General features: G+C 42.4%; 1 gene segment (V, D, J or C); it reads left to right on the top strand.

The window, feature by feature from the left end:
* Positions 1-9,259: 9,259 nt before the first annotated feature.
* On the top strand, positions 9,260-10,368 carry LOC132656371 (T cell receptor alpha variable 13-1-like). The segment is given in 3 exon segments: positions 9,260-9,311; positions 9,472-9,759; positions 10,340-10,368. Coding segments are annotated over 3 exon segments (369 nt in total).
* The last annotated feature ends 13,986 nt before the right edge of the window (positions 10,369-24,354 follow it).

Here is a 24,354-nt window from a genome sequence, read left to right as displayed (position 1 = left end):
GAACCTGGTGAAGATACCACAGCTGAGTGATCTTAAATCATCCACACTCCTGTAAGGAATTCAAATAACCTCCCTGGCTCTCCAAGTTGGACTTCTCTGGAATTGTTACTTTTCTCTGTATCTGGGGTATACAGGCATTTGGTCATTGCTCCAAGGAAAAGTGACATAGCAGGGTAAAAAGCACTAAATGATTCCTGAGACACGATTGCTTCCTTAATGGCTGTTTTGTAGATTGTTTTTTTCTACTGACAGATTATCTCCATGAGACTTGAAGGTACAAGTCAGTTCCTCCTGAGAATGACTGCAATGGGTGTTTCCATAGTGTGGACCAGAGGGAGAGGTGTTCCTCAGCGTCAGGCTAGTGTCAGGAAGGGTAACTGCTTGTACTCGATGCCTCAGGAGCCTCAGAGACACTCTCCACCTGTGATGGTTGATTTGGTTCCCTTGACTCAGTGTAGAATCACAGTGTAGCATCTCAGCAAGGACTTATGTGGATCAGGTTGGGGTGTGAACATGTCTGTTTCAGATTACAATGACCACTGTGGGAAGACACTGCCTGAACTTGGGCAGCACCATTCCGAGTTTGGGCCCTCAGCCCTGAATGAAATGGAGAGAGTGAGCAGAGCATGCCATGCCAACATCCTATGCTCTTTGTTCTTGATTATGGAGGGATATGACAAGTTCTTCCAAGCTTCTGTTGCTGTGACTTCCATTCTAAGATGGACTGTAACCTGGAATTGTTAGGTCACATAAATTCTCTTCCTTCTAAGTGATCTTTGTCAGACTCATTTGTCATAGCAAATGGATAGGGAAGTAGGACGCCATCCTTACTCCAGCAGACGTAAGCACACAGAGCAAATAGATAGGAGGCAAGTGACTAGAGTATGACCTCAGCAGATGAGATGATTTCAAACAGTGAAGGACACTCTTTTGTGGGTAATGGGGGTCAGCAAGGAAAGAGGGAAATACTTGTAGTTCCAAAGGGGATTGTGATGAGAATCGTGTGCAGTTGCAAGGGGCCAGGTACAGGTCTGCAGCCTCTCAGTCCTGGTGTTGTCTGCTCATTTGAGACAGACTCTCTTGGGAAGCAGCCTCTCTCACCAAAACTTTTCCTTTCTGGGGATCGCTGGGGCCAGAGCAAGGACAGCCCTAACCTTATAGGGATTTTGTTTGTACAGCTGAGCATGAGATCATATGTGACCAATACAGTATTATTTATTCTTCTATAAGTGTGGCAAAAGTTTTGTAAATCTACAAATGAGGAAGTGGAAAACCTCAAAGCTTTAGGCAGTTATATATGCTATTTGAACAAATTACAACATCCTTTAAGTTTATTTTCTAAATAAATATACTTTTGCTCAAATATAAAGCTTCAATTAAAAATTCAAATATTTACCAATAATGTTGTCATTGCTCTTGCTTTTCTTCTCAGTGTTACTCTCTTTCATTATCTGACAACAAAGATTACAAACTTTGCTTCCCTAGTTTGTGTTTTGCATTTGTAATGTATATGTGTTTGTTAACAGTGTGCAGCGTAGCCTCGCACGGTGGCACATGGCTTTAATCCCAGCACGCAGGGAGGCAGGAGCAGGTAGATCTCTATAAGTTCAAGACCAGGCTGATCTGCAAAGTGAGTTCAGGATAGCGAAGGCTCCACAGAGAAACCCTGTCATGAAAAACCAAACCAATCCAAACCAAACTACCACCACCATCACCATCAAAAACAAAAGCCAATGTGCAGCTCTGTGTTTTTAAAATATATGCCAATAATAACTCATTGTAAGCATGATTGCCAAGGTTGATGTTTTCACTAAAATAATTTGAAAGCACGGAAACTTTGTAATAACCTATTTCAAAGTTTTGAACTGCTATGAATCATCTTAATTCAAGAAGAAACAATGTGTCACTTTCAAAGGGCCTTTGGTCAGGGCAGTGCCAGCAGAAGTAATGGCAGTCTCAATCAGAAGTCAGGTTCACAAAGATCAATAGGTCACTAGCAGTCATCTTCAGCCCTCTGCACAGTTCAGTCTGCCTGTATCAGCCCTTGCCACCTCTCCTCCCAAGTCAAGTGCACAGCTATGAGGGAACATGACCAAACAGACCACCCAGACTTAGAAGAAGCATGCCACAATCAGGCACTGATACTGTTACATTTCAAAAGCCACTAGGATTATTTTTAAGTATTTACAATTTCCATATTTCTCTTATAATGTGAGTTATACGGGTTATTCTTAGTTAAATTTATATTTCTGTGAAGAGACACCATGGCCTAGACAACATATAGAAAAAAGTTCATTTGGGCCTTACAGTTTCAGACAGTTGAGTCCCTACCATGACCTTCATGGTAGGGAGCATGGCAGCAGGCAGGGGTGCATGGTACTGGAGCAGCCCCGAGACCATACATCTTGAGACACAGCACAAGGCAGGGAAAGTGACACTTGAAATTTCTCAAATCTTTTCAAACCTCAAAACAGACCATGCCTAGTAACTCTACCCAGTTTTATCAGCTGGGAACCAAGCATTCTTGAACCTATAGAGACCATTATCATGGAAAAAGACCATAGTGTTTATTATTTTTTTATCTTTTAAAAATTATCATTTATTACAGTTTATTTAATTTGTATCACTGTTGTCGCCCCCTCCCTCATCTCCTCCCAATCCCACCCTCCTTCCCTCTTCTCCCATTATGCTCCTCTCCTAGTCCACTGATAGGGGAGGTCATCCTCCACTTCTATTTGACCCTAGCCTATCAGGTCTCATCAGGACTGGTTGCATTGTCTTCCTCTGTGGCCTTGCAAGGCTGCACCACCTCCAGGGATAGGTGATCAGAGAGACTGTCATTGAGTTCATGCCAGACAAAGCCCCTGCTCCCCTTACTAGGGCACCCACTTGGAGACTCAGCCTATGGTTTGGAGCTCCTGTCCCTTCCAGTTCGTTCTATCTCCCCCTTCTTTCAAAAAATTCCATGCACTCTGCTCAAAATTTGGGTACGTGTCTCACCTCTGCTTCGTTATTTCAATCAGTAGTCTTTCAGAGGCCCTCTGTGGTAAGCTCCTCTCCTGTTCCCTGTCTTCTTCTGCTTCTAATATCGATCACATTTGTCCTTCTGAGTGAGGACTGAACATCTTCCCTAGGGACTTCTTGTTGTTTGCAACCTGAAGGCAGAAAGAAGAACATGGTATATGGTCACTTAGAAGTAGATATTAGCCATATAATATAGGATAAACATACTAAAATCTATACTGCTATTATTATTATTCTTGAAGTGATGGAGACTGACCCTAAGGCCTCATGCATGATAAGCTAAGTGCTGTATCAGTAAATAATACCTATGCTATTTAAAAATAAATTATATATATGTAATAGAAAATTGTCATTTTTCTTTGCAAAATTTTATTAGGCTTAGTTTCTAATGATGAATGTTTCTGATGTGAAAAAAAAATTGGTATTTTAAGTAGTGGCATTCCTTTAACAATATAACATTCATTCATGTATTAATTAAATAAATATTTTAGCTATTTTTTTAGGCTTATTCCATTTGTCCAAGTATGGGGATAACACAATTGAGAAAGTTTGTTTCTTTCCTCAGAAGTAATTTGGTAGTGGTTAAATATGTGTTAACATTCCTTGCTTGTGTCATTTTTTTTCCAGTGGATTACAACATGTACAAAATTGGCTACATGAGACACTTAGAAATGACATGGAAATGTATTACCAGGTAATACAACACACAAGGTGCAATTAAACCTGTCACAACTACTATTCAGAATTACAGAAATACCATCCCATAGCTACAGGTGTCGTAGGCAAAATAAAAGAGCCAAGAACAGCACACTGTCATTGACTTCTGAGAATATAGGTCAACAATCCTCCGAGGTTCACACATTGTCCACATGTGTTTGGGGTGTGTCTACCCAACACATAGCCATTTCCTGTTTAATTCTGAGCTCACAATCATCTTTTCACTATAACTGTAATCTTTCCTAACGTAAAAGGTTAGGGTCCACATCATCCAGTAGCTCAGAAAATGAACTCCTTCCTTGGCCTGATGATTATATTCTTCTTAGTGCTTGGTAAGTGGAATGACTCATTGAGCTTCTGTCTTGCCCCATGCTATTGATGTAAACTTTTAAAACTCTTTTTCCTATGAAGCAGAACCCAGATCATAGCTGTACTGAACTGTTATTAATTTCTCTTTTTAGGAGAAAGCAATGGAGACTCGGTTACTCAGACAGAAGGCCAAGTGACACTCTCTGAAGGGAGTTCTATGACTGTGAATTGTTCCTATGAAACTAAACAGTACCCCTCCCTGTTCTGGTATGTGCAGTATCCCGGAGAAGGTCCACAGCTCCTCTTTAGAGTCTCAAAGGCTAATGACAAGGGAAGCAGCAGAGGGTTTGAAGCCACACATGATAAGGAAACCAAATCCTTCCACTTGCAGAAAGCCTCAGTGCAAGAGTCCAACTCGGCTGTGTACTACTGTGCTCTGAGTGACACAGTGACAGAAACCACAGGGGGAGCTGAGCACAGACTCTGAAGAGGAAGAGACTGGCTGCTGAGTGTTCTGAGATCACTCTTTTAGGGACCACAGGCAGGTCTTCTATTGTTGATAATCACCACACACCCAGGTACTGCTGGAGTATAAAAGCATCCAAACTAACGTTAAGAACAAATTAGGAAGGAAGCATGCCTTACTTTAGACTTTATCAGGATGAGTGAAAGCAGTCACACACACAGTGATTTCCCTTTTTTTTTTGTTTTGTTTTGTTTTTATTTTATGAGATGGGATTTCAGGTAACCCAAGCTGGCCTTGGACAACTTGTGAAGCTGAGGTTGGCCTTGAACTCTTCTTCTCACCTGCACCCCTAGTGATCTAGAGTTATAGGCATGAATCACCATCAAGGCAGAATGTGTGATTTCTTAAATACAAAATCTTTTGTTGAATGAAACTGTCTGTATGCTCATCATCCTCTATAATTCTAACCTGTGGAACATGACTCATGTCATTCATGGAATTATCATGTGTAGAGACAAGCCAAGACTTATGAGGTTGCATGTTCCTTCACATCTTCATTGTAAACTGCAGAGATAAAGGGTTAATTCTTTATTTCCTCTCAAAGTCTGATAATGTATTTGTTACTTGTAAAGATTCTTATGTTTGACTGAATTTAGAAGTAGAAGCTCTCAGTGGAAACAATTTATGTCTTGTGAAAATACATTCCTCCCATTTTTATTTGGCTTTCTTTGTTCTTTTGGCCAAAATCTAGCACATTCTGTAGCTTCTTCCTTATGTTTCTAGTGTGTTCTTTTTCAGTGTAATCTGTCAGCAGTCGTGATATGCATAGACTAAAAAGGTGATGCATCTTGGGTGCTTTGGTCCTGGGGGAAAAGTGGAGTAAGATGAAGAGATGAGAGGACTCAGTTCTGTTTACAGGTCAAAGAGAGAAATACTGAATCAAGCACTGGGCAATTCAGAGGTGACCTTGTTAGGAGAAATAAACTTGGATTGTGGTGCACTTAGAAGATAACAGAGGGCAAGAATTAGATAAAGTGGTATAGACAACTATTCCAAAGAGATTCATAGACGTCCAGGAAATCTAGGGACAAATAGATGGACATTCACAAGTTGATGGAAGGAATATTCCTTCTTTCTGTAGGATATTCCAAAAGACAAAATGGATCCCAGACCCAAAATGTAACAACCAACTTATGAATCATTTTCCAAAAATTTATTCAGTTTGGATGGTGTCTTTGTGTGTGTGTGAAGGGAGGGGGAAGAGAGAGAAAGGGAGAGAGAGAGAGGACACATCAAGTGTCCTAGAGCTGTAAGTTACAGGCATCTCACAGCTGGGAGCCAAACTGCAAGAACAGTTAGTGCTCCAAGCTACTGAGCCATCTCTCAAGCCCCAGCATAACATGTTTAAGTAACAGAGGTAAACTTTCATGACATGATTTGGGCAAATGTGTCTAGGTTATGACAATGAAAGGGCAAGAAAACAGTGAATATAAAATATAAACTGAAGATAAAATAGTTGGTCCTCACCGATGTGAGAAACATTTAATTTTTTAATTAATAAATTGATTAACCCTAAATTCTGGTTGAAACTTCCCCTCTGTCTTCTCCTCTAAGCCCCTCCCTCAGTTCTCCCCTCCCCACCACCTATGCCTACTTCTGTTCTTCTCAGAGAAGGGGAGACCTCCTGGGGGTATCAACCCACCTTGGCAGATCAAGTAGAACAGGGTTCATCTTCTTCTCTTGAGGCTAGACAAAGCAGTCCAGATAGAGGAGAGAGATCTAAACACAGGCAACAGAATCAGAGATAGTGCCTGCTCCTGCTCTTAGAGTTTCCATATGAGGATCAAGCTGTATGTCTGAAAAAACATTTAATGTTTACTTTTTTCAATGCTAGGGTTGAACTTAGGCCTCAATGAATGCTAGGCAAGTGTTCTTCTGAGCTATAGGCTTAGTTTTTAAATGTTTATGATTTAAAGTATACCATTAATAAAGCAAAAAGAGAATCCCAAAGTTGAAGGAAACGTTTGCCAATCATGTAAGTAATACATGTATTACTTAAATTAAGATGTTTTCAGTTCTAAAATTCTGGTGTTCTTGATCCCTATGATGATATTCTTTTTTTTTTTTTTTTCGGTCTGTCTTCTGTTGCATTGCAATATGTCATATTTTCATTGAACACTTAAGGAAAGATATACTTTTTGTTCTTAGAAGAACACTGTTGTTATATAAGATATCTATATATATATGTGTGTTTATATTATTGTGTAAATATTTTTTTTTCTACATTCCATGTTCTTCTTTTATCCTTTCCACAAGATTGTTCTAAAAATATTCCATATCTTTTTCACTTCCTCTGGTGTGTCTTCTTTTCTTGAGTTACTATTTTTTAACTCAATCTCACTGGCTTGTTGAAAGATACATACCAGCTGTATATCTGATAGAATTCAGAGTTCATCAGTTTGACTGATAAACTGTAGTTATAGCGCACAGATGAGAAGTAACAAAAACAAGGCCAGCATGCAATACTGAGAACATGATTGCACCCTCTCTCCCACTCAGATCCTTTATCAACTTCCATTTTCACCTCCTGCATATATGAAGTTCGGAAGTTTTAATGTCTTTAAGTAAAAGCTGTCAAATTTCACAGATCATGAAAATAGTTCAATTTCCCATATATCCAATATTTTCCCAGAGAGTGCAAGAAACAAAAATAAACAGATGAGAAGAAAACTAAAAAAAGATACAAAAAAGGAAAAGGAGATAGAAGACCCTGTTATATATAAGCAGTAATGCCTGTCCCGATCAATCTCCATGCTGGAGTTTGTGTCTGCCATGAACGTGCACAGGTCTCGAGCATGCTGCCACAGCCACTCTGGGTTCACATGTATAACTTCCCGCTGTGTTTGGAAAACGCTTTGTAGTCACCCACCACCTCCACTCTTGCATTTTCCACTTTCTCTTCTGCAATAACTCCTGAGCCTCGGGAGGAAGGATGTAACACAGATGTCCAGTTTTTGGCTGGTCACTTTGCAGTGTCTTGTCTCTGTATCTTGGCTGGTTGTGGGTCTCTGTGTTAATTTCCGTTTACTTAAACATGATGAAGCTACACCATATCACACTACTGAAGAAAACCTGACTTTCTCCCCTAGCAGCTAACAACTGCTAATAGCTCCTCAGCAGGGTGTGGGGACTCATGAGCCCCTCCTCCATGCTGCAATGCTGACTGGCTTAGTCACATTCAGGTCTTCTTGTTCAGGCAATCACAGCATTCTGAGTGCAACAGTTCTGTCATATCCTGATGTCACTATTTCATTCCTGACCTGTGGCTCTTAGAACCATCCTACACAACCTTTTCTGATGTCTTCTGAGCCTCCTGGAGGAAGTGCTGTTATATAGATGTGAGGATTATAGCTGTGTACTCCGCAGACATTTAATCTTAGCACTGCGACTAGTTGCTAGTATATGTATTAGCCACCATCTACAGCACACACAAACGTTTCTCTAATTAGGACTGACTGCCACAGTGACCTATGGATATGGTGAAAGTAGAGGGAAGTTTGATACTTCATCCATTTAGCAAAAATGATAGCAGTAGCTTCCCCTCGGGGCCTATTAGCTCCATAGGCATAGGTTCTTGGCCAGGTTTACAGTAGCAGCCATGCATGTTTCTGCTGTGAAGAGCCTCCAATCTAATCAGAACGTGGTTGGCCATCCCATAATATTTAGTCCACTCCTGCACCCATGGGCAGATCTGTATCTTGCTATGCTGGTCATTATTGAAGCTCTCAGTGCTCACAGCTGGTTAAGACTGTTGTTGACTTTTCTCCCCTAGCAGCCTGAGTAGCACTTCCTAACACTATAAAATGTAGCCAGCAGGGAGGAAGTCTCCTGAGTCGAACTGGCTTGATGTCTCTAAGTCCTGTGACCAAAATGTGTCCTGTCTTCAACAACATGATCCTGTTATCAAGTTCTGGAGGGTAACAAAGAGCAGTGGCAACAGGTTATTGTTTTAGGGTCTCTATGACTGCCTAGACCAACAGTTTTAGGGGATGTGTCCCATACCTGGTACCAGACTTTTTATTTGGCAATCTATTGCTCCTGGGGGAAGTATTAGGCTTTGTGTAGAATAATTTACTTAGTCTCTCTCTCTCGCTCTCTCTCTCTCTCTCTCTCTCTCTCTCTCTCTCTCTCTCTCTCACACACACACACACACACACACTCACAAAAATACAATTTTCAAACATCCTCTATGTTAGCTGTCCCTCCCCCCACCTGTCCTTTCTGCTATACTCACCCCCTCCAAATTTAACATTCTGTTGTCCAGAAAACTTGATATTGACTGAAAATTAAAATTTTTCTTTCCTTTGTCCATAAGGATGAATCATAGTGACATTTTGATTTAAAATGTTTTAACTCAGCTTGTTATTCAATGGCTACAAGAGAATGTACCTCTCTCTAGTTTGCTAGTAATGACTCAGAAATTCAACCACTCCCAATCTCTGCAAATTTACTCACAACATGAGGTAATTAGGGATGTGTCCACAAGGTGGCAGGAGGCCGCATCTGATGAAAAGTGTGCAGCAAGCTCTTGTCATTGCATTCTGAAGGAATAGATGAGAGAGAAGCATATGTTTTCTTATTGGCTGGTTAAATAACATAAGAAGAAAAGGGGACAACCTGGAGACACAAATAGCTTGCTTGTCAAGAGATTGCAAGTCTGCATTGACCCAGGCAGGAAGAGCAATGAAGCCATCCATTCCTACTGTAGTCCCTTTCTTGTGGCTGTGGATGAACTGTGAGTTGAAGTTCTGGGGTCAAGAGAAAATATGTGGTGGATATTTCTTAGGCTTCCATGGGAAATCCACTTCACACAGTTCCCTCTAGGAATCCTAGACAAAGAATTCAGCAGAGTGCTGCTGACTGTCCTCCTCCTTTCTGTTTTTCTTTCTGTGTAGGGGAGAGCCTCGGAGAGCAGGTGGAGCAGCACCCTTCTTCCCTGAGTGTTCACGAGGGAGGCAGCGCTGTCATCAACTGCACTTACACAGACAGTGCTTCCTTATACTTCCCTTGGTACAAGCAAGAAGCTGGAAAGGGTCCCCACCTTGGGATAGACATTCGTGGAAATGTGGACAGAAAGCAGAACCAAAGGCTCACCATTTTCTTGGATAAGAAAGCCAAATGCTTCTCCCTGCACATCACGGACACTCAGCCTGGAGACTCAGCCATGTACTTCTGTGCAGCAAGTACACACTGGTTCCCAGGCACCTGCAGCCTGTCCTCAAACTTGCTATGGGGGTGGAGACCCTTGCACATCCTGTGTCTTGCAACAAAGCATTTGCCATATTGTCTATTGGAAACTGTAACATACAGGGCAGGAGATATGCTTTCTTCAGAAATTTGCTCCCTGGAGGTCAATAGCAGGTCTTCCTGACCATCTAAGTCAAAAAGATGCAGTCTAGGGTCTCTACGCTTTTTTGGTCATGGTTAAGGGGCTGGGTTAATGAGTTTTTTTATTTTTCTCTATGATTCCTGAAACAGTACAGTTAACTATTCAAGGAAATATATTTTTGATAGTTTACCAAAAGCTTTAACAAGAATAGGGCAGAAGAAAAGTAGTTTTAAGAGAAGTAATGAATTACATTTAGTATTAAAAGTATAATAAGAATAGTGAAAAAATAATGGGCTTCTTCTTAGGAAAAAATAGCATGAGAAGTACAGCTGGCTCTAGCTTGCCCCCCCTTAGCGTCTTGACTTCACTTTGGTGGAAAGGTTGACAGAGCTATCTGTACAAATATGACCTGAGTTGGCCCTTTTTGTTCTCAGGACCTATCACTCAGAAGGGACAGATTTAGGGGGGCTGAAAGCTTGGCTTGTATTACAACCCAGCCTAGGTTTCTCAGAGCAGGCAGACCCCTCCCTGAGCACAGCCAAGAGCATGGAGACAATTGCTTGGGCCTGGGGTTATGAAAGTCTTAAGTATCACTCAGAGGAGACTCCCCCAGCTTAAATGCAAGCACAGTTACATAAGTATTTGGCTTTTCTTGGAGGGGACTTCATGGGGTTCTGGTTTACTGGAGTCTTACTGATAAGGGCCTCTATGGTGCACATGCAGGTTTAGTATCCAGAAGGCCTGGCCTGAGTGTCTGTGCCAAAGCCCAGGAATCTGGAAGTCAACATGTCCCTCTAGTGTCTCCTGCATAGTCTAGGGTTATAACTGCTCTGTGCTAAAATAGGAATTTTAGAGAGCAAATGACCTTGTGAACACAGATGAATACTGGAGAATCCAGGGAAGTTAACACAGAGACTTAACCTACAAAGAAAGGAGATGTTTACTAGTCTCCACCCCCCCCCTCCAGGAATGGTGGGAAAGACTGTAGTTTAAAGACTGATGAGCATTTCCAATTTGAAGAGAATTGTATGGCCCGTATCACTCAGAAATGATTTTTTGTCCTGTATGCTTCTCACCGGAATCTGGAGCATTGCCTCTAAGTTTATTAAATCCTTTCTCATGAGAGATGTCACTTGTAGTTTATAGTAACCTAAGTCCATTTTATGTGTTTTTAGGGCCTGGTCCATCTGGGTTACAATTGGCGTTATGCTTACCTCAGTGATTCTCCCCAGACCTTAAATTTTGAGCACTGTTTTTGCATCAACAGTAACCATCTGTCAGGGAGATTCCATATGGACTTTGAAAAGAGATTCCATGTAAACATGTCTTAAGCTTTGTCATAGACACAGATTGAGCTAATTCTTTTTCAAAACTGGTGGTATGTTTAAATATGGCTAAAACAAAGGACGTCATGTCAGACTCTAAAAGTATGAACCCTTTATGGACAGCTAATTCAAGCAAAACTGTTTCTTGTCTCTCCCTGGATCCTTCGGCATCTGGACATGTATCCTTCAGGGACTCCTGCACATCTTATTGTCTGGGAATCCCACATGTTTCTGAGACTAAAAAAAGATAAGAATAGAAGAGGAATCACATTCCTGTGAAATTCAAATGAGTCCTTCAACTCAGGAGTACTACAAAGACTCTACTTGCACATTCCTTTAAAAACATTCCTGGAAGGTACACTGAGGTAGAAAAGAGGTAGAACTGGTTTGGAAATTTGTGGCTTGCACAGATGTGTGTGTGTGTGTGTGTGTGTGTGTGTGTTCACCTCTGTGTGTTTCAGGTTGTTAGGATATTGTTTTCAATGCTGAATGCTGAACCCAGTGATTTGAGTATGCCAGGCTGCTCTCTACCATGGGTGTGAATATTAATCCCCTTTCTTCTTTGCTACATGAGTTGGTTCCTCCATAACTCAAGCTTTCCTGTTTGCTCAGTAGAAAGACTAATAATGTTATGTATGTCAGAGGGTGACTCTGAGGACTGAGTGATGGGAAGCTAAGCAGCCTAGGATGCAATGGACTCCACACTGAGATTTCAGGTCCCTTTGCTCTTGTCTGTTGGTGAAGAGGAGGGCAGTGCTGGGGAGAAGTCATTCCAGGGAGGGAGCAGCTGCCTCCCAGAATAAAGGAGTCTCAGAGAGGTAAAATACAGCTAACCATCTCGGAACCTTGAGGATGGCCTCCTCTTTCCTGGAAACCAAGAAGGGAAGGGAAGGAGAGGAGGGAGAGGAGTGGGATTGGAGTGTAAAGTGATTAAACAAATAAAATTTTACAATGTGTGAAGAGATGGAATCTGCCTTTTTAATGTTTTGATAAACGAATTATTTTTTTATATTTTTGTTTTTATTAATTACAGTTTATTCACTTAGTATCCCTCTGTCGTTCCTTCCCACGTCCCCTCCCAATCCTACCTTCCCTACCTCTTCCTCACCCATGACCCTTCCCCAGTACACTGATAAGGGAGGTTCTCCTCCCTTTCCATCTGATCCTATCTATCAGGTCTCATCAGGAGTGGCTGCATTGTCTTCCTCTTTCTGGTAAGGCTGCTCCTCCCTCAGAGTGAGGTTATCAAAGAGCAGGCAATCAGTTTCTGTGTGAGACAGTCCCTGTCCCCATTACTATGAACATACTGGACACTGAACTGCCATGGGCTACCTCTGTGCAGGGGTTCCAGGCATCTCCATGAGTGATCCTTGGCTGGAGTATCACTCTCAGAAAAGACCCCTGTGCCCAGACTTTTGAATCTGTTGCTCCCCTTGTGGAGCTCCTGTCCTCTCCAGGTCTTACTATCTTCCACTTCTTTCATAAGATTCCCTGCACTCTGCCCAAAGTTTGGCCATAATTCTGATCATCTGCTTTGATACCCTGAAGGGTAGAGACTTTCAGAGGCCCTCTGTGGTAGGCTACTGTCCTGTTCCCTGTTTTCTCTCTCTTCTGATGTCCATTCACTGTGCCTATCTGAATGGGGATTGAGCATCTTAGCCAGAGTCCTTCCTTCTTGATTAGCTGCCTTAGGTGTACAGGTTTTAATATGTTTATCCTATACTATATGTTTAATATCCACTTATGAATGAGTATATACCCTGTGTGTCTTTCTGCTTCTGGGACACCTCTCAGGATGATCTTTTCCAGTTCCCACCATTTATCTGCAAATTTCATGATTTCCTTGTTTTTTATCACTGAAGAATAATTTATATATATATATATATATATTTATATATACTACAATTTCTGTATCCATTCCTCAGTTGAGGGGCATCTGGGCTGTTTCTAGCTTGTGGCTATTACAGATAAGGCTGCTACAAACATGGTTGAGCAAATGTCCTTGTTGTATACTTGAGCATCTTTTGGATATATGCCTAGGAGTAGTATAGCTGAATCTTGAGGAAGTGCTTTTCCTAATTGTCTGAGAAAGGACCAGATTGATTATCAAAGTAGTTGTACAAGTTCACATTCCCACCAGCAGTGGAGGAGGGTTCCCCTTTCTCCACATCATCTCCAGTATGTGTTGTCACTTGACTTTTTGATCTTAGCCATTCTGAAGGGTGTAAGGTGAAATATCATGGTTGTTTCAATTTGTATTTTCCTGATGACTAAAGACATTGAACTTTTTTTAAGTGTTTCTCTGCCATTCATCAACCCTATATCTGACAGAGGGCTAATATCCAGTACATATAAAGAACTCAAGCAGTTAAACAGCACCAAAGAAGTAATCCACTTAAAAATGGGGTACAGAGCTAAACAGAGAATTTTCAATACAGGAATCTGCATTTTTAATCATAAGGAAATACATTTTAAAAACAGTTATTAACAGGGTAGTCAATAAAATAGTGAGTTATCTAACCAAAGTTTATAAAACAATAACAAGAATATATAAGTCAAAATAAGAAATTCAAAAACCAAAACAGCCAAAATAACAACTACCACAACCAAGACAGCAAAACAAAAAACTAAAATTTACACAGAAAATTATGCTTATCAGTCTTCTCTCAGTGAAGATTTAGCAAGACGGTGCCACAGCCTGTGTCTTATCTTGAACACTTAGTGGCAAGAGAGACAGAAGTTTTCTCAAGGGGAGTTGTCGGAAAAGAGAAGGGAATGAGAGGTCAAAGCAGCCTAGCTGGCACACTGGCTAGATAAAATTAGGGCCTGTTTATACAGAGGAAACCCATTCTGTATAGGACAATCCCTCCCAGGAATTCAGTGTTTCCTGGGGCTCAGGTTCAGCAGGTGGCTCCTGATGCAGCAGCTCCTTCTGCAGGAGGCTCTTCTCATGGGTTGTGGCCACTTCCATTTCAAGGTGCAGCTTTTCAGACCTGGGAGAGGAAGGCAGTTAAGACACAGGCCTGGTTGCAACACCCCATCTCAGCCTTCAAACTGCTCCCTCCCACCACCTCAGCTGTGCTCCACAGTCAACACTGATATCTTCATTGAAATCATTGTTTGTAATTCAAGACATGAGGGTCACACAGTATCTGTGCCTACAAAATGTTTCCGCTATTAAACGCATGTCAGAATTACATCTAGGAACGGATGTTCTCTGTTCTACTACAAAGACTAGCCCTTTCTCCTACAGCCCAGGAACATCATTATATAAAAGAACCTACACAAAATGACCAAAATATAAGTTATTCATGATGACTCACTGATGGATCACAGCATTTAAATAAATAGAAATACACCCTTGCAACCTGGGCCACTGAACAATGTCATGAGGCTAACTCATTTCTCCTGCTCAGGAGGCTCGTTGTACCCAAGCACCATGCATGATGGAGCCTGGCATGATGGAGCAGCCTTTACTGAGTTGTGTGCCTGCCAACAATAGTCCTGCACAGGCTGAGGTACCAGACTGAAAGCTGTGTTTTCCTAAGAACTAGAGCTGGCAGACCACATCCTGGCTCATTATGGGAGTGAGTTACCGAACACTCCTTGAATGTCTGATAGTCCCTGCTTCAGAGACACCTGTCTGGCTTGTGGAAACTCCTTAATCTATTCTTTCCCGAGAACCCTTCTCACAGAAATGGGTAAACACTGCAGAGATTAGGGCTAAAGGGGAGAATCTGATCACTACACGGGTTGCTCTTAAACAAAAGTATAATTTCAGCCTGGTGTGGTGTGCACATCTTGAGTTCCCATCACTTGGGAGGCAGATGTTGGCAATCTTGTGACTTTAAACACAGTCTGCTAAGGATATTGTAAAGAACTAGGAGGGGGTCACAATGCTCTGGACACATAAGGTGCCAATCACATTGTTTCCTTCACAGAAGTTCCTGTAGACTGGGTCAGCACAACTCTTTGAGGTGTTCTTTCCCAGGAGGGGCTCTTAGCCTTGCTGGGAGCAAAAGCCCATTAAAGACAGAGAATCTAGGAACAGGGTCCCCAGATGTCTTAAACTTCTCCTCCCAGCCTGGGTTCCTACCTCATCTGGAGGTCTTCAAATTGATGCTGCATCTTTATGGCTAAGTCCCTTTCCTGTATGGCCAGCTGAGTCTGCTTCCTCAAATACTGCAGGAGTTTCTCCAGTCTTTCCCGCTCCTGTTCATGACAAGATGGTGTTCTCAGTGGAGGGCTGCACACTGGCTTGGCACACACTGTCTTACAAGAGCAAGCATAGATAGAGGACCCAAGAGCTGGCAGGACAGCCACCCTAGCCAGAAGATCCAGCTTCAAGGGAAGTAAGAACCCTGTTCCAAGGTAGAAACTGACATGAAAGAAACCCAATGGCCTCCTGTGGACAATGACCACATGCATGATTGTCCACAAAGATCATGGGTTTCCTGCTAGAAGAACATGGAGTTGAGACATAGCACACAAGCAATTTTTCAATGGTCTCACAACTCTGCTATCATCCATTTGGGAGCTAAGTTAGCTGTGAAGAGCTTGCTCTGCTTGGCTAGACTATGTTGAGGTGGTTAGTTACTTTTTCCCTCTGAAGTCTCAAGATTCTGACCTCCACAAATTGTCTGTCAAAAGTCCTTCCCATGTCCCTTGATGTCCAGTCAGCTCCAGACTATACGCAAAACCCAAAGGAAACAGGGCTAAGAAACTAGAAATCAGGCATGTATCAGTGTGAATTAAGAGCTGGCCAAATAGAAACAACCCATTGCAGTGACGAAGAATGGGGCAGGACACATGACATTGGCATTGATGACAAAATTTGAACAATAGCACTAGGCTCTTCCTTTGCAAGCTCCTTCCTACCTTGAAGTCACATGACCCTACCACGCAAAATAGTCACAGGACCCAGAAGGTAACAATAATCAGTTTACATTACAGCCCAGCTATCCAGGGACCATGTAATTGTGGGTTATCATATTCCCCAACTCTGCGTTTTGTAATGCACCTTCAAGCAGAAGAGAAGGGTATGCTTGCCAATAATAGAGTTTCTCACAAGGGGTTAATTTTCCAGAATACTTATGCAGTGGCAGAGAAAAGAAGTCAGATGGCATGATGTGGGCAGATGGTGCCAAGTATAAATTAGTAAGGAGGGTGATGGGTGAGAGCTCAGGTATGTAGATGAGCAGACAAAGAGTCCAGTGGGCAAATGGTTCCAGACCTTGTCCAGTTGCGGTGTCTGGTGGTCACTGGTGTTCTCCTCTTGGTCCTTACACATCTCCTGCATTTCTGCCAACTGGTGCTTTAACAGGACCCAATTCTCTTGGGCCATCTCATTGTCCTGCTTCATCATGTCCATCTTCTTTTTCAGCTGAATCTGTTCCATCAGGAGCCGGCTGTGGAGGTTGCTGGAAACATCCTCTGAAGAATAAGCCTCTGCCAGCCTCCTCATGTCCCTCCCCCCCGCCAGCATGCATTTGCCATCCCTACCTTCAGGGCCTATCAACACCACAAGGACTAAGGTTTCCATGAGGATCTAGGAAAGAGCCCAATACAACCATGCCTGCTGCACTAAGCAGACCATAGAGAGAACAGCTAATTCACAAAAGAATAACAACTACAAAAGTCCCCAACACTGATAGGGTTCCCTGTCCCTCAGAAAGAAATAGAAGTCTCCATGTGTCCTTTATTGTTCCAAGTAATGCTGAAACATCAAAAAATGTGAATAAATGCCCTCAGGGTAGGAAAGGAGAACCAAGGGGAGCACATTCTGTCTATCTATCTGTTCCATAACACCCAGCTCTGTAAAACCCTGCCTGATTCCCAGATACCCAGTACTGCCTGTGATGCTATGAATTGATTTCTATGTAGAGTCTCCTGAGGTTCTAAACAAAAATCCTTGGAGAGGCTAACAGTCTCTTTCATACTTAGCAAATCTGAGTCCAAAAGAAACATGTAGGCAGATGGCTCAGAGGCAGAAGGGATAAGACCAGTACTGGGGACTCCCAGTCCAGAATAAAGGCAAACATAGACACCATTTCACAACTGTTGGGGTCCATGACAGGCACTTACCGATAGAAGCCAGTCTCCTTGTCAAGATCCTTGAGGTTCTGTGAGGCTTCAGCATGCTCCTGCTCCACCGTCTTCAGCTTCAATATCACCCGCTTGTGCTGAGTCTTGAGTATTTCATAGAAAGGATTTGACCTGGGGTAGGGCATGCCCCCAAATAAAAGAAGCCCATGAATACAGGACTCAAGGAACTTGTGAATCCTGGCTGTGACCTAAACTATCCATGCACAGAAGATACCACATTGTGTACCCTCTAGACTGGTTCATTCTGCTGCTTATATTACTTGTTATCCTGGCCCAGGACCAGCAGAGGCTATAGTTATTCAGCTGAAAAGCACCCTGGTTGCATAAGGTTACTTAGTAAGTGTGGAGGGGCTGTCTACCCCGTTACAGTTAAGGGGTGTCATTCCAGAAGTGTTGGTCCACCAAAGATCTGTGATTTCATTCCTCCTGTTTTCAGAACAATGATTCTTGATCCTTGGTGACTATTTCTACAGAGTTGGACATAATTCTGGGATTGAGACCCAGCGTAGAGCAGCCTTAAAAACTGCCCAAGGGATTTTACTGTGCCTCCTATCTGGCCACATAGGCTAAGTAATGCTTAAACTGGCACACCCAAAACTCAGAACTGGCATCACATTAACACTGAGACTCACAGGCCCCACCTCACACCACTGGCACCAAGACTCTAAAGGGATACACAAACATGCAAATATTTATGTTCACAAACAGATAGACAGAGAGACAGAAAGAGAGAGAATGAGAGAGTGAGAGAGAAAGAGGGGGATATATTAGAGAGACAGATATATATAGAGGAGACAGAGACAGAGAGAGAGAGGTGATAGAAATAGATAAAGACAGTCAGTGATGAAATGAACATTGGGATGCTGAAAAAAATTGCATCCCATGTACTGTCTAAAGATTATAAGGCACAAGGAGAGAGATAAACATTGTTGAGCTCCAGTCCTTCCTATCCTCCACTGAGATAAACCGAGAGGGAGCAGGTCCCTGCAGCAGCGACCAGGAGCTTCCTGCATTAAATCTCCTGCCAGGCAAGTAAATATCTCATGCTAAACCCACAGTAGCTATTGTCTCACACTATCCCCCACATATGAAGACCTTTCCAAATGCATGCTGGGAACTCACTCTCTACTGCCTCAATCCCTGTTTTGTGTGACTCAGAGAACAGGCTCAGGGTTTCATTTGGAAGAAGCATATGTGTTTTTTCCAGATATCACTGCTGCCAAAGCTTAATTTCCTGCCTCTCCTCCGAGCAGCATTTAGGAACATGATACCCTGGAGGTGTCCTTAAAAGGATTAGATGACTTTGCAGAGCCAAGACTGATACCATGGGGGTGGAAAAAAATGGATACCGATTGTCCAAGGATCCTTCTGTGAGGAGCATGAGGCGATCTTGCAGCTCATTTCTCTCCCTGGTCATCAGCTTCAGCTGAGTGGTCAACCTGTCCATTTCCTTCTTCAGCTGCTTCTTGGAGGGGAGCTTTGTGGGACATGGTGTCTCCCCACTGGCCCCTGTAGGGAGAACAAAAGTGAACTTGCATAGTGAGAAGGCACAGTGGATGGAGACAAATAGAGCATGCCTAGAACCCAGTGACAAGATTTTACAGATTGTGGCTTCAGGCAGAGATGCCTGCTCTCTGTATCTCAGATCCGCCATCACTCTGTTAAGAAGTGGGTATCTAAGCAGCCAGGTATTTCTGTTGCTTCTCTACATGTGCTTCAGATGAGTACAGAGATGGACACTTCAGGCTTCTTCACAAACCCACAAGATGCAGATTGGTTTTTGAGGCCTCAGGCCTGTGGTTACAGAACCCAAGAGAATAATGGCAGAGTTCACAAACATTCAGGTGCTTTAGAGATATACAATGCTCCTGCCTTTCCACTCTATGATCATGATTGTGGTTTAGACAGTCCAGCAGCAGCAGAACATGATCAAGAGACTGAATAGTTCTGCCCAGAGACACACCAAAACACCACACAGCTGGCAGTAAAGACTCATTCTCTATCTGGTCTACTGCCTCTGACATTTTGCCTGTAGTAGAGAAATGCCTTCCACCCACAACTACTGATTCAGTATCCTAAGGGCACCACTGTCAGGAAGAGGTTTTCAGAGGTGTTATTAGTACATGCACATTTCTGTCCCTGTAACTACTGTCAGATAGCACCTAAACTAAACCTGTGAGAGTGAAGTGCAGTGATGCCCTGCCAAAAACTGGGAAATGTTAATTAAACCCCTTGATCCTTGATGGTCTCCTTTTGTCTTCATGTTGAACCACAAATGCCCAATAAGTGTAAAGCTAAGAACTTCCAATGAAACAGCTTTGGCCTTGCCAGCTCCTGGTTTTGGGGACAGACAAAATAATGTTCTGGAACTTTCAACTTTCATGACCTATGTTAAGCAGGAACATCCGTTTGTTTCCCAGAGGTTCCTGTTCCACTGCCTTACTTTTGTAGCTCCCACCTCAAACCCATCTTCTCTGCCCAGGACTCACTGTGCCTTCCCCAGGACAACTTCTTTCTTGATATTTTAAAATGAGATGGAAGGTCATCTGCCTTTTGCCTCTCTTTGATTTTTCGACTGTCCATATTCTCTTTTCCAAAGATACTTCTCAGTCTCGCCCACATGGCTGCTGATGAGACCTATAGGCAACTGCCCTAAGAGCAGTTGGTGTTGCTACAACACTAGTGACATCACGGCGTTGCCAAGAGCCCACCAGGATACAATAGAATGTAGAGAAATGGACGGCTGATGTCACGGGGAACCCTGCTGATGTTCACTTTATGCTTACCATTAGCTGAGGGGCCCTTTCCAGGAGACTCTCTTGGGACATTGCCATTGACCACCACCTCTTTCAAAGCTACAGATAGCTCTAGCCATGATTAGAATCATGTTAGCTTTTGCCATGTGAAGAACTGAGTTTTAACTTTCCAACCATGCCTAGCAAAGTCTCATTCTTTCCTCAAAACCTCCTTTTAGCAATTTGAGAAATAAAACAGTAGTGAAATCTCATAACAGGATGAATGTGGCAGAGGAATGGTCTCTTACCTTATGTGTACAAGTGTCTGTGAGAACTTCTAGGAAGAGCCTACAGTGCTGGTTACAATGTGGGATGTTTGTTAGAGAGCACAATCACAGAAACCATGTGCCTTGCCTTTGAAATTTGCCTCCAGATGCCTTAGCCAATGGAGAGTGTAACCATCATAGTGCACTGTTGGTAAAGAAACTTATACAGTGGATGCACCAAGAGAAAAGGTCTTCAAGCTGAGTGTGGTGCTCTCTGTCTACCACAGATACCAAAGCCCTTTTGGTTACAGGATTTCTGTGACTTACATAGTGAGATATCGTCTCAAGAAAGAGAAAAGTCACCTGGAGTGGGTATGAATATATGTTATTTATAGCTCACTTGGCAGAATGACTGCCTAGCATTGAATAGGTTAAGGAATTTCAGGCAGATGCCTCTGCTGTAGGGATGATCAGATCCATCACTGAAGTCCTCTGAAACACACTCACATAGAAAGCCAGCATGCAGTTGCTAGCTCTATTCCTAAGGAAATTGAGGTTCCTGTTCGGTGCCTGAGCCTGTGCAGTGCTGTTTCCCTCAGGCATACAACTCAGGATATGCTGCTCCTGCATGCCAGGCTCTATCTTGCATGATGCTTGGGTGCAAGGTGCCATCAGAGAAGGAAAACGGAGCTAGTTTCCTGATCTTGTTCAGGTGAGCTGGTAGCATGGGTATATTATGCCTATCGACAAAACTATGTGTTACATCAGCAGCTCATCATGAATAACATAGATATCGCTCAGATCCTGTTGACTGTGATATATTTTTACAAAACAATGTCCAGTAATATCTGAGAAAGTAGTGTTCTCTCTAGTACAACAGAGAACATGCAATACTCAGATCAACTTCTGACATTCATTTAAGGATAAGAAGAGCTCTAGACACAGCTGATGTGTGACTCTTATTCCTTGGGGTGCAAACAATGACTTCAGTCAAAAGCCAAATCCAAGAATGGACTTTGACCTGAACTATTTTGCCAGAAGGACACATCAGGAGGCTCCTTGTGGGTGTCAGTGTCTATAAGTCCTGGCCACACAATGTACATGAATACATTAACAGCAGTGACTACTAGCATTTCAGGTAACCTCGGAGTGCTTGTGTGCTGTCTGGGTCATGGAGAAATGCAGCTCAGGGAACTGGAACCATTTACAATCACATAGATGAGAGAACACACAGAAACTTAATGAGCTGAGTTGGGGTGTGAGAACAGAGGCAAACACCTGTCCAATCATTTAACAATATGGTCCTAAAGGGGTATGCACCTTGCGTGCAATAGGGACCCCTATCACAGGTCCTACTCCTGATAGCTACTCCATGAGAGGAGAATTTGCCTCACCTTGGGGACTGCAATGTGCAGTACACGGACCTCTTGCTGTTCTCCATGGTGTTGATGTACACCATGACCTCACTGAGAACAGCCACACTGTCACATTTCAGGGCATAGATGAAATGGCTCAGCATTTCATTGTTCACCAGAAAGGGAAAAAAGTCTGCAGGACTGCTTGACAGTAGTTTTAGCATCACATTGAAAAGTTTCAGTAGTTCCACAGGTGCACATGCACACACACACATGAAGGTCAGAGAACAGTTTGGGGAAGGTTTGTTCTAACATGTGGGTCTCTTGGAGGAACTCAGTTCCATAAGCTTGGCATCATCTCTCAAGGCAGTCACCTGAATCAAGGTGTTTTATAAGCCACATAATCTGTATTTATGTTCTCTATACATGTATCTATACTTCATTGGTAAGAACATATTCCTTGTCCACTAAGAAAGAAAGCTCGCCTTAGTGAAAATACATGTTACCTAGTGGAGACAATGGAGGGAGTGATGTTTGTCAGTGTGGAGGATTTAAAGTGTCTATGGAGACACCCATTTTGTTGACTGTTAAAGGTCAGGTTCACCTCTTTTTCTCTGACTGGAAGGCCTGGCAGTCAAGTGGCTTTATTAGGTGGAAATGAATGAGGAGGCTCCAACCTCGAGAATGGTGGGCAGTGCTGGTCAGCTACTGTATGAGCTTCAAACTGTCCACTGGATGTTTTGTTTTCATTTTGGGTTTTGTGCTGGAGATGGAACCAACAGCCTTTTGCATGCTTGGCGTGTGCACTAATGCTGAGCCACTGACCCGTGACTCTGCATGGACCTTGTGTCAGAAAAGAAAATTTTATGTATTCGGGGCAGTGTCAAATACAATTTTGCATATATTGTTACCTGAAGGCTGGAGCATACCTGCTTTCTCCAGCCATCTCTAGAAGGAACAACTTAATTTTTTTCAGCATTAGAATTTTCAAGTCCTTTCTAATTTATTTTACATAATTGTTTCTGTATAAGTTTATGCCTCTTTGTATGTACACGTGAACACATACATGGACACACACATGCCATGGTTCCAATGTGAAGTTAGAGGACAACTTGTAGGGTTTTAACTCTCCTTTCTCTCAGTTCACATGGCCTGGCAGCACATACTTTTCCAAGATGAGAAATCTAACCAGCCCCATCAACTACTTTCTAGAAGAAGGTCAACTTCAAGATGACTTGATATCTTTACCATCCTGTATTGACTTAAAATACAGTTGGCAGGACCTTCATTCAACATGCCAGTGCACATAAAAATAAATAAATCTTTAAAATGTATTATGTATAAAATTGCTTGTGTCATCATCTTACACACCTTTATAATCATAGTCATTTTTTGGAAGTTCATTTTCATAGAAAATGACAGAATATATGTTCGTTTTTTCCACCCTTGCCCTGCACAACATTCTTCTGAATAAGCATCCATTGCTGCCATGTGGATTAATAAAATAAAACTTTGTACTTTTCAAACAACCCATTCAATTTTCATTCAATTTTCAGCTATTGTCTATGTATAAGAATAAATTTCATATCTGATGTTTACAGAGTTTCCGTTTAGGATAGTTCTGTGAAAAGTTCTGATGATGTGACTTGTAAAGAGAAGAGAAGAAGAGAAGAAAAGAAGAAGGGAAACATGAACTCAGACAGTATCAGGCCTTGGCTTTGTTCCTTGTGTCTGCATCTGAGGAAGTACACACAGGTTGATTCTGTGCTGATGAGCTTCTTTATCTGTGGAGAGTTGGTGCCAGCCTGGCCCATGCTCTAATCAGTGTGGAAAGCATCCTTCCTACTGGACTGCCACTAGAGCACAGCATCAGCACCTCATGGTTGTCAGACCTACACTGAGGACAAGGAAGAGGTGAGTCAATAAGGCATCAAGATCAGATCATTGGATAAGGATTCAGTTGTTTACCTTATGGAGTTTGTTCTGTCTAGAATTCATACTTTCCAGTTTTCAGTGACTCTGAAATATCAGTAGAACTTGTATATAGATTATGGAGTGAGGAAAACTTCTATAGAAAGATGATGGTCTTAAAATATTGTTGTTTTTATGGCTGTTCAAGTAATGACTCTGCTCCCTGAACCAGCTCTTCCTCATTGGTATTTCCTTTCTCAAATACAAATTGCCATCTTGCACATGTCAATCTCTGCCTTACAGGTTGGAAAGCGTTCTCATGGAGAGAATTCTCCTTCATGAGTTGACTTCTTACTGCTTTCTGAGGTTTTACCCTGAAGCACTTTCATGGAATCTCTATGGGTTGCCGCAGGCTTACTCACAATAGATGCATGGACATATAAAGGCCTATGTTCAAGGGTCTAGCTTCGATCTTAAGTAAAAAGAACCTTGAGATGCTCTCCTATGGCTGATGTAGGCCGTAATAGCTGTGCTTAAATGTGAAGGGTGGAAAGACTGACATCTGCATCATTAACAAAGTCAGAGAAAGGCTCAGGTTAACATCCATCCTCAGTTCAGTTTCTGTGCAGCAGGGGGCGCAGTCTCCTAACACAGGCTCATTTCTGTGTCATTTATAACTAAACCACCTCATAGTTTCTCTGAGTTAACACCTCTTCATGCTAAACATCAAGACCGTTTTCTAGATGACAGTA

This window comes from Meriones unguiculatus, chromosome 9, assembly GCF_030254825.1.
Source record: "Meriones unguiculatus strain TT.TT164.6M chromosome 9, Bangor_MerUng_6.1, whole genome shotgun sequence".
NCBI lineage: Eukaryota > Metazoa > Chordata > Mammalia > Rodentia > Muridae > Meriones > Meriones unguiculatus.
This window is presented reverse-complemented; position numbering and strand designations above follow the sequence as displayed.